Source organism: Ipomoea triloba, chromosome 3 (genome assembly GCF_003576645.1).
Source record: "Ipomoea triloba cultivar NCNSP0323 chromosome 3, ASM357664v1".
In the NCBI taxonomy this organism is placed as follows: domain Eukaryota; kingdom Viridiplantae; phylum Streptophyta; class Magnoliopsida; order Solanales; family Convolvulaceae; genus Ipomoea; species Ipomoea triloba.
In genome coordinates this window covers 17,085,151-17,096,666 of record NC_044918.1, presented here as the reverse complement: position 1 = coordinate 17,096,666, position 11,516 = coordinate 17,085,151, and the positions used below count along the sequence as shown (strand labels likewise).

Below are 11,516 nucleotides of genomic sequence, written 5' to 3'. Positions count from 1 at the left end.
TAAATTTAATTTTTTGTGTTTAATAGTACTTTTAATGTAGTTTCTAAATATATAAATTTTATATATTAATGCTAAACTTAATAATATGAAAAATTGGATTACAAATTGCTTCAGTCAAGCCTCGTTAAACAGTCAAGCCTCGTTAAACGAACAAGACAACCATTTTGGGACGGAGGTAGTAAAAATTAAGAGGGTATCTTCAAAAAAAAATTAAGAGGTGATTTTTTTATAAATGTGAGGAGTATTTTTATGGATGTTTTTCTTCTGCAAAATATGAGATTTTAGCAGGTTTGGTGGGCCTCAGTGCCTCACTGAGGAGAAGACACTGCACCTCACTTGCGTGAGGCGCTAAATATATTTTTTTTCTATTTTTTTCTTCTTTTTTTTCCTCCACTTTCATTTTCCTTTTCTAATTACACCGGCAAAATCTTCTAAAAAATCGTTAACTATTGAGAAAGGCCTAAGACATATATGTTTCAAGTTATCGATTTAACATTTACGTATTCCCACATTCTATTCTATTTTTTACTTCGGCATACATGTCATCTTTGATTCATTCTTAAAAATGCGGCCACGTTTTTTAAGAAAATACTACATGTACTCCAACTTCTTACTTTCAACTTATACTTTCTTTCACAAATTTTTTTGATGTATACCATTTTTTATGAGACGTCATAATGAAATATCATATCATTGTTTCTTGAGTTCTTTCTTCCTTGATAGACTACACGATGTCCTGATTGTCCAGGCTACATAGTGCAAATCATAATTCAAATTCCAATCAGTATTATATTACAACGTTCATAGTATAATATAAAATATGACATAAATTAAGTTGAAAATAACTTACATTAATTAGTACTGCTCCAGTATGTGGGTTTGTGTAAATACCAAATCCACCACCTCTTCGTTTTTGTTGATTAGAAGGTCTAGAAGATGATGTTGTAGCTGCATTAGCCGATGGTGGACCTCTTGTAGTTGGACAATATTTCTTTGAATGGCCCTTCTCTTTACATAATGAACATGTGATAATCCTACCTTGCCGTGACAACTTTCCAGCAGGGGGTTCATTAGGCTCACGAGTCCTCTTCTTCTTTGGCCTACCAGTCATGGTTTTAGGTACAGGAGCCAAGATTTCTTTACATGTTGTTCTAGGCCAACTAAGTTCTCCATTTAAAGGTTGAATAGTTTGGCTATAGATCATTTTGTAGACTTCTTTGGAGTAGCACTCATCAATGAAGTCTTCAGGGTTCTTACTTTTATCAAAAATGGCACAACAAGCATGAGGACATGGTATACCAGTTAGATCCCAACTTCTACATGAACACCTTCTTGCTTCCAATTTGATAAAGCAGCAAATTACAGACTAATATATTAGCAGGTTACAGACTGATTCAAAACAAATTACCCAAAAAAAAGATCAGTAATAATAATAATAAAACAGATTACAGAGATTACATATTGATTACTATTAAAAAAACATATATTACATGTTGACTACAAACAGATTACAAAAAAAAAAAAGAAATAATAATAATAAAAAAGATTAACAGAGATTACATACAGATTGCATACTGACTATAGATTACATACCACAAATTAAACTACAAACCACAAACAGATTACAAACAGACTATCCTATTAGTTGCAAAAGAATATATCACAGTAAACAAAACAAATATAAAAACAAAAAAACAAAAAAAAAAACAAAAAAAAAAACAGACTGCACACTACAAACACATATTACAGACCAGATACTACAATTTGACTATAAAATAGATTACAGATTACAAACAAAAAAGAAAATTATAAACAGAAAAACATTTTATGAGCCAATTATAAAATTGCCTTTTGTTGGTCTGAAATTATTGTCCATGAGTAACTGTTTGCCTTTTGTTGGTCTGAAATTATTGTCCATGAGTAACTGTTGGTGATTCCCAAATCCTGAATCAACAGCTTTAAAAACCACATCCAAGACTCTTTGTTCTCTATCTCAACAATTGCCCATGCAATTGGATACATTTGGTTATCAGCATCTCTCCCTATAGCAGCTAGAATCTCACCCTTAAGTGTTCCTTTAAGAAAACAACCATCTAGCCCAATAACCCGCCTACATCCTGCTAGAAAACCCCTTTTCATTGCATCAAAACATACATACATTCTCTGAAATGTACATGGGGCATTCTCAACTACCCTATTAGTTGCAATAATCACTCTGCTCCCAGGATTTGAATTTAAACATTCATCTACATAGTCCCTTATTCTTTTGAACTGGTCTGAAAAACCTTTATTCATTTTCTTCAAAACACCTTTATGAGCTCTTCTTACCATAGCCACATTAACATTTATCTTTAGCTCTGCCTCTATATCATCCTTCAACTTAGTATGCTTTATGGTTGGATCTCTTATAATCTTGTCTTCATATTTTTCTTCAATTCATTTCTGAGTTACAACCCTTAAAGTGTACCTACAATTGCACCTATGTTCTAGATGCAATGTTTTCAATTGTAAGCATTTATATCTCTCTTCCCAACTACAATGCACCAGAAAAGGACAACCACTCACACATTTGACTCTAACTCTATTTCTCTCATTCTTATAAGTGGATATCCCTCTTGTGATGCACTGCATATTTCACCATTGCACTCTTAAACTGTGTTGAATCTTCAAATAACAATCCTCTCTCTAAATCTGGATATTCACACTCTGGGTTATATGAAGGGAATCTGAATTTCTTATGAGTTGATATAGGCTCCCTTTCAACGTCTTTCAGACTCACAACTTGGTGGATCAGCAGAGTCATAGTAATAAGCATCACTACCATAATCAGCAACAGTTGGATCAAAACATTTGTCTTGCCTTTGGCCTTTGCCTTTGTTTGATTGTGCCTTTGCCTACCTTTTCCCTTTCTAATTTCCTGCATATTACCATCCTTATTGAGGTCCTCTTCTGCTGCATCAAAACCAACATCAAACTCTTGTGTAACCCCTTCATTAAGGTCTTCATTATCTTCAATTTCCATCTCATTTTCAGCTTCATAATTACTTTCAAAATCAGTATCCTCTAGAGCATACTCATCATGAACCTCAATATCAGCTTCACCATCAGTTGTCCTTCATAAACAATTTCAGTTTCATTTCCTTTATCAACCTCCTCAGGTGCAGGTAACAAGAAATCAGGTACCACTTCAGCTTCATCAATTCCATGATCTACAAAGATATCACATTTCTTCCACATCTTTGCCAAAGTAATTAGGTCTAGAGAGTTTGATCATTCCATAGACATATGAGATTCTCTAATGGTTCATGAGCTGCTTTATAGTGTAGTGATTTAATGTTACCATATTGCCCCTTTTTATATACTTAACCAAGTGTGGATATGAGATCAAATCTGGATCAGTTGTTAGCTTCATCACCTCACCATTTATATACTTTAGTTTAGGTTGTTGTATAAAATTCCACCATGGTGGACCACTAATTCAACACTTGTCCACATGTCTGCAATAATTTAGTATACTATTACAAGCTATTTTAGACAAAGTAAAGGTACATTATAGTCAAAAGAGAAACTGTAAAGTAAAAATCTACACAGTTTAAGGTATAAAGTGAAACTATACCCAGCAGACCAAACACACTGCAACTGGACCCCATTTGCACCAAAAAAAAAAAACAGTAGAATCTAACATGATATATACAAATCATAAAGCATTCAACCACATGTGCAATAAAATACTCAACAAATTTCACTATGTACAACAAAAAGGACCACACTTTTGAGTAAATCAAAAACTTGCTAGCATTTTTGAGTAATACAACTAATCAAGTACAGACAAGAAGGTAACACAATCCCCACAACCATAAACCCTACAACACCCAATCGTGAACAAAAAACAATGACCCACGATTATAAACCCTACAATCATCTTCTTTGTATTTCTTACAAAAAACTTAGTATTGTAAGATTAAAGTATACGATATAGATGACTTACTTGGATTTGCACTAGCTTAGGGATCACCAATGGTAGAATTTCGGATTTCGGACAAGCTCACCGCATTTCGCACTTGGAGGAGTCGTCAAAGGATTTTGCTCAGAAATTTTAGGGATGGACAGAGAAACAGAGAGTTTATATGTTTTAACATAAAATGAGATATTAAAATAATGCCACAGAGAAGCAAAAATATTTTAAAAATCCACATGGCATTCAAGTTGGCAAAGTAACAGGTAACATACCTGTGAAACTGGGTAATTAGAAAAATTGCAATGTATTGGTTGATTCAGGGACTTAATTGCAGTTTTTTTGAGTTCAGTGGTCCAATTGCAGTTTTGTGTGCACTTCAGTGGCCTATTTGACCCTTATTCCATTTTAGAATGATACTCCTTCTGTCCCATTTTACCTGTCCTATTTACTATTCATTGGTCAAATCAATTTTTCCTTCTTTGCTTATTTTCTTTAGTAATTTTTTATTATTTTTAAATTTAATTTTTTGTGTTTAATAGTACTTTTAATGTAGTTTCTAAATATATAAATTTTATATATTAATGCTAAACTTAATAATATGAAAAATTGGATTACAAATTGCTTCAGTCAAGCCTCGTTAAACAGTCAAGCCTCGTTAAACGAACAAGACAACCATTTTGGGACGGAGGTAGTAAAAATTAAGAGGGTATCTTCAAAAAAAAATTAAGAGGGTGATTTTTTTATAAATGTGAGGGAGTATTTTTATGGATGTTTTTCTTCTGCAAAATATGAGATTTTAGCAGGTTTGGTGGGCCTCAGTGCCTCACTGAGGAGAAGACACTGCACCTCACTTGCGTGAGGCGCTAAATATATTTTTTTTCTATTTTTTTCTTCTTTTTTTTTCCTCCACTTTCATTTTCCTTTTTCTAATTACACCGGCAAAATCTTCTAAAAAATCGTTAACTATTGAGAAAGGCCTAAGACATATATGTTTCAAGTTATCGATTTAACATTTACGTATTCCCACATTCTATTCTATTTTTTACTTCGGCATACATGTCATCTTTGATTCATTCTTAAAAATGCGGGCCACGTTTTTTAAGAAAATACTACATGTACTCCAACTTCTTACTTTCAACTTATACTTTCTTTCACAAATTTTTGATGTATACATTTTTTATGAGACGTCATAATGAAATATCATATCATTGTTTGTTACATCACAAAGTAAAAAGTAAGAGAGTATAATTTGAAAGTACATGTAGTAGAACTCAATTACTCGTACTTTATTTTCATATACCTCCAATAAAATCAAGACACATGCGCGAGAGTTTTACTTTTTTATAATGCATATATCATTGTCGCGCCCCAACTTGGTGAGTAAAAAAGTCCCTTTAATTTTTTTTTTCACAATTATTTTTATTTTATTTCTTTTGTCCCTTTCTCCCTTTTCTTCTCTGTATCAGCTCTCATAGTTGGATGACCAAAAAAGTTTATGTCTATTAGTATTTAGTATATAAGATGTAGCTACGGTTTAAAAAAGATTTATACACAAAGTGATAAACAATTTAACTGCATGCATTGTAGTGAAAAAGCAATAATGGTTACTCCAAAGTTAGTATCAATCTTTTTTTAATACTATCGACTCTATTACAATGCACTATCTGTTCATACTTCATAACTACTTTGTCAACGTATTGAAACATAAAGAGTCAATATCGCCTCCACTCAGACTCAAACCTCCCCTTCCATATAGAAATGCAACCAGGTGAAAAAGCAATAAAATTAGTATCAATTTAATAACAAAAAAAAAAAAGAATACACACACAAAACTAAGTATTACACTCATTTATACTAATTTAAAAAACATAAACTTGAAAGTGTTATTGCTTGTTTGCCGGCAAATTATACCATGCACCACGGTGCACATAGCAATGTGCACCACGTACCTAAACGACGTCGTTTTGAGCATTGTAAACTAATCGTCCGTTTTTTTGGAAATCACGTTTCCCGTTTCGCCCGGTCTCTGTATTTATGTTAATATTCTGTGTATTCCAAGCAATCATTATGTGTATTCTAGGCAACCGTTCTGTGTATTCTAGACAACCGTTATGTGTATTCATGTTAGTAACACATGTTGTGATGTGTTTGTGCATTCGAATGTTTAGGAGGATGAGTTCTGTGTATTTTGTGTCAATATTCTGTGTATTCATGTTATTAACACAGGTTGTGATGTGTTTGTGTATTCGAATGTTAGGAGGATGAGTTCTGTGTATTTTGTGTCAATATTCTGTGTATTCTAGGCAAACATTCTGTGTATTCTAGGCAAACGTTCTGTGTATTCTATATAATGATTATGTGTATTATAGATAATGAATTCCCTGGAGTAATTCGCGTCCACTAACATCTGTGTATTTTGTGTCAATAGTCTGTGTATTATAGGCAAATATTTTGTGTATTCTAGGCAAATGTTCTGTGTATTATAGATAATGATTATGTGTATTATAGATAATGAATTCTTTGGAGTCATTCGCGTCCGCGTCCGCGTCCACTAACACCAAAACGACGTCGTTTTATGTACGTGGTGCACATTGCTATGTGCACCGTGGTGCAGGGTATAACGATTGTTTGCTGCCAATAGCCTAAAAAAAAAAAAGCCCAATCCAAATATCCATCAAATAGCCCAACTAAACTCAATAGACAATAGCCATTAGCCATACCCTTCTCTTCTCAGCTTGTCCAGTCTCCAGTTTCTTCTTCAGCTCCTCACATCCTCAGGCGCCAAAGTCTCTACGCCAAACTTTGTTAGTTCAATTATTTGTCTTTAACAATGAAGTCTCTCTCTGTTCATGTTTAGTTTAATTATTTGTCTTTACTACTATTTCTGCTAGCCTGCTACTACTAATTTTGCTCCATTGTTAAAACATAATTTACTAAAAATTGCATGATTGCTGTCTGTTCAAGGCTACAGTAAGATTCGCGCCCTGTGAGTTATAGCCCGACCCGAATTCTCAAGCCTTGCGTTTTGAAAACGCAATACACAGTCGCAAGTTTTCAACTTTATTCCTTGCTTGCTTGCAGGGCTTAACCTTCTTCAGTTAATCACTTTCTGATGTGAACACAATGGGAGAAGCTAGCAGAGATCAGAACCGAGTTATGGACGCCGTACGAGCTACAGTGTTTAAGAAATCGGAGAGCCTCGACGGCGAAGGCGGCTGCACCAAAATCGAGGGCTACGATTTCAATCGCGGCGTTGATTACCCTCAGCTATTGAACTCGCTGCTCTCCACTGGCTTCCAAGCATCCAACCTTGGCGAAGCCATCCAAATTGTTAACGAAATGGTTTGTTTCATTACTAGTAAAAGAATGTTTTTTTTTTGGGAGTTTCTGTTTGACTATGTTTACCTCTGAATTCTTGCCACAAAAGCCGAAAGTCCCTAGCTCAGGGAGCCAGGGCTAAATCATGATGACTCAGAGTCTATTAGGTGGGCTCCAGAAGGAGCCTACCAACTCCCACTGCCAGGCTCGATCTTGTGTCCCTACACATTAATCAATTGAGCTACCCGTGCGGGGTTTAGCTCTGAATTCTGCACATAAAAGTTGAGAGCTTCATTACTAGCTCTGGTTTTGTGACATTGTCAAACTTTTTGCATAACAGTACAATTCTGTTGTTGTCTAGAGCTCGATGACTGTACATGAGATATTTATTTCTAGCATTTTACTGATTTTTGTTTTAAATTGTAAAGTCTGAAATTTTCCTACAATCAGTATCGTGTAGAGTAAGAATTTAAGTTAAATGCTTTGTTTTATTTTCAGTAGTTTTTGAAAGTTTAGTTTAAAATCCATTGAGCCTTTTGTTCTAATTGCTGAAGTGCTTGCATTTGGTTTTGTGAAGCTTGATTGGAGGCTATCCCAAGAACCCATAATGGAAAATTGCGATGAGGAAGAGAAAGACCCTGCTTATAGAGACTCGGTGACTAGCAAAATCTTCTTAGGCTTCACGTCCAACCTTGTTTCTTCTGGCGTTCGAGACACAATTCGTTATCTTATTCAGCATCACATGGTGAGTAATGTCGAAAGCGAGAGAAGCTACTTGGTTTTGTCTTTGTGTTAATTACAAAACTTCATTGTCATCAAACAAATTATTATTCTTCTGTTACTTGCCATGTTAGTTTACCCCCAGTTGCTTGTCTGTGGCTTGTGTCTCTAGATATAATCAACACAAATCAATTATTTTGATTCATCTAAGTAGTTGTGCTTGCCCCTCTAGGTACTTAAATGGAGCACTAAATTTTTTGTGCGAATATGTTTTGACCTCGTGTTACTGTTTTCTTCTGTTAACTGACGTGATAATTTAGCATTTGATTCCACCCTCCATTTCTTCACCGTGCAAAATTTTCTCACCCTTACAATTTATAAAACAGCTGTTTAAGTTGTAGTTTTGGAGTCGAATGTTTTAGCATTTCTCAAAACATTGTCAATGAAGGTGGGGGTTAGTATTCCACTATTCTGTTAGAATTTAGTGCTCACTGCCTCTCAGAAGAATTATTTTTACATAGGTTACTCTGATAAGGGTTTGACTTCACTGCCTCTTCGTATAATTATATATTTTAATTTTTATATGCATAGCTCATAGTATGATATAATGCATCGCCTTACCTGGCTGCAGGTTGATGTAGTGGTTACAACGGCTGGAGGTATTGAGGAGGACCTTATAAAATGTCTTGCACCAACTTACAAGGGTGATTTTTCTTTACCTGGAGCTGTATTACGCTCAAAGGGATTGAACCGCATTGGTAATTTGTTGGTTCCAAATGACAATTACTGCAAATTTGAAGACTGGATCATCCCAATTTTTGACCAGATGTATGAAGAGCAAACCAAACAGGTATTGGTCTTTTATGTACACAAGCAGATAATATGTATGCACACATATTATCCTATGAAAATACTACGTAATACTAAAGAGTTAAGCATTAGTTGTTTTTTAGCCTACTTTGGTCATTAATGAATTTGATGAAAAAGCTAATTCTTGATTGAGTTTTTAAAATTTTTCATGATGAGTGCTACTTATGTTCTCTATTATCTTCAAAACAAAGCATGTTGGTAAAATTCTTACTCAGTATTCTATCTTAAATCCACATCTAATTGCTTCATATTGAGAGCATCCTTTTGGTTTCTCAGTGGACTCTTGATATGTTTGAAAGATATCTGATTTGCTAACCTTTGTCTCCCTCCATCATTGTCTCCTTTGTCTTCTTCTTCTCTCTCTCCAATGTTAATAAAGACCTTTTTCTTTTTGTTTTTCCTTTTTGCTGCACAGAATGTATTATGGACACCATCTAAAGTTATTGCTCGCCTAGGGAAAGAAATTAATGATGAGAGCTCGTATTTATACTGGGCATACAAGGTACCTTTCAATTTAATTCCATTTGTTCCATCTGCTGAACAATTGTTCCTCAATATGTGTAATGGGAATAGGAAACTGTAGCTGTTCATTGGAATGTTCAATTGTTCACTGTTACTTAATTTTGTAGAGTTATAATATTCAACACATTTACTGGAACAAAATATGAATAGTTGCAATACATTTTTTCCACATCTTGGACAAAAAAAAATAAAAGTTGAACTCATATTATGTTATGTTTCAAATTCATATGCTTGATCTGAACATTTCATCTGTGGGGCAATCAATTCATATTTTCCTGATTAAACTAAAACAGACCTGAAATTTCTTCCTAAGTTTTAATTATGTTATTCTGATTTTCTTTGCTCCCCAGAACAAAATTCCTGTCTTCTGTCCTAGTTTAACTGATGGCTCTCTAGGCGACATGTTATACTTCCATACTTTCAGAAAGGAAGATCCAAATAATCCAGACCGCAACCCTGGTCTAATCATTGACATTGTGGGAGGTAATTAATCTTTTTGCTTGCCCTTAGAATATTGATTAATTAAGAACAAATTGATAAGTGACTAGTCCGTTACTAGATATCAGGGCCATGAATGGCGAGGCTGTTCATGCTGGTTCTAGGAAGACTGGAGTGATTATCCTTGGCGGAGGGTTGCCTAAACATCATATTTGCAATGCCAATATGATGCGCAATGGCGCAGATTATGCAGTCTACATCAACACGGCCCAAGAGTTTGATGGGAGTGATTCTGGTGCCCGTCCTGATGAAGCTGTGTCATGGGGAAAAATACGTGGTGGAGCAAAAACAGTGAAGGTTAGGAATCTTAAGTACTTAAGTGTAACAAATCATTCTTGAAATATTTTCACTAACTGCCTTGTTTGAAAAAGCCGTGATAGAACTTTTCTTAAATTCCAAGATTTTTTCGTTTCTTTTACTTGATTGTGATAAAAGTAGATGGCAGTACTTTAACTCATAGTCCATGTTAGACTTCAGATCAATAGTTATACCATGGACTTGGGTCCACCTTGCAAGGTGGACTCATCACAATTTACATACTGAATGTTCACAATTCAAATTGTGAACATTCAGTATGTAAATTGTGAACATTCAATATAAAAATTTGGGTCCACAGAATAATTTGCCACTTCCGATTGAGTGGTCTAATTTGTTGTATTCTATTGGGTTTGTCTTGGGCAGGTACATTGTGATGCAACCATTGCTTTCCCCCTTTTGGTAGCTGAGACATTCGCAACTAAAGCTAAAAATTCCACAGGCAATCAATAGGTGGCAATATATATATATATTCACATTAAGGCCTTGTTGTTGCATAGCATAGATTTGATTGGACTAAGCCACTTGTTGCTAATTTATTTCCTAATATTGTCATTTCTTGGACTTTGTTGTTGCTAATTTATTGTGAGGGAACTAATATTCCTTGCCGGGCAAATGTGTTTTATCTTAAAGAAGAAATCTGAGATAGGACTTTTTGGAATTGAAACAGTATATATGTATCTTGATTGGTTTGGATGATATAGTCAATATATGAAACATGCTTTCAAACTTCCCGTTACATACAAATATAATTTGCATTCAAGTTTTTTTCATGTTCCAAGCTATTATTCACCTGAAGCTATTGAATTGTAGTCTGTAGAGCATAACATGCTCTCTCCTGTGATATTTATGTACTCATTTATTTATTTAGTTCTGAAAATCTGAAAATCATGTAACTAAATTGTAAATTTGCAATTATTTCACCTAACAAATATAATTTAATGAAGTTTTAATTACAATTACAATATCCAATAACAACATATCTAAATAAATAGATAGACCGACTCCAATTCATGGTTGAGGTCAGTCCTTTAATCTAACGTTCTAACCTCATGTCATCTAATCGTTATATTGCGTTGTAAATTCACTTACAGTTAACAATTTGTGTATATGTAAACAAATAATTTGATCATTGCTGACATATAATATGATAAAATTGTCAACTGTAGATATAGAATGTGAAGGTTATTTTTTGGACCAGGTATAATTTACCCATGTCATCAAGTTAACCTTATGTTAATAGAACTCAAGCTTAGAATCCCGCCCGAGTTTATAAAGATTATTAACAGACAATATTAATCTACAATGCATAAAA

At 34.2% G+C, this 11,516-nt stretch overlaps 1 protein-coding gene across 2 annotated transcripts; it reads left to right on the top strand.

Annotated features, from left to right (window-relative positions):
- The first annotated feature begins 6,671 nt into the window (after positions 1 to 6,671).
- Positions 6,672 to 10,940, top strand: LOC116014441 (deoxyhypusine synthase-like). 2 transcript variants are annotated; one of them, XM_031254498.1, is made up of 8 exons: positions 6,672 to 6,762; positions 7,040 to 7,300; positions 7,854 to 8,021; positions 8,628 to 8,846; positions 9,282 to 9,368; positions 9,739 to 9,871; positions 9,948 to 10,183; positions 10,568 to 10,940. In XM_031254498.1, exons 2-8 carry the CDS (start codon positions 7,082 to 7,084, stop codon positions 10,652 to 10,654), a joined length of 1,149 nt encoding a protein of 382 aa, XP_031110358.1. In that variant the 5' UTR covers positions 6,672 to 6,762; positions 7,040 to 7,081; the 3' UTR covers positions 10,655 to 10,940. The 2 variants fall into 2 exon arrangements, with proteins under 2 accessions (XP_031110358.1, XP_031110359.1); XM_031254499.1 differs by lacking the exon at positions 6,672 to 6,762 and adding an exon at positions 6,797 to 6,944.
- The last annotated feature ends 576 nt before the right edge of the window (positions 10,941 to 11,516 follow it).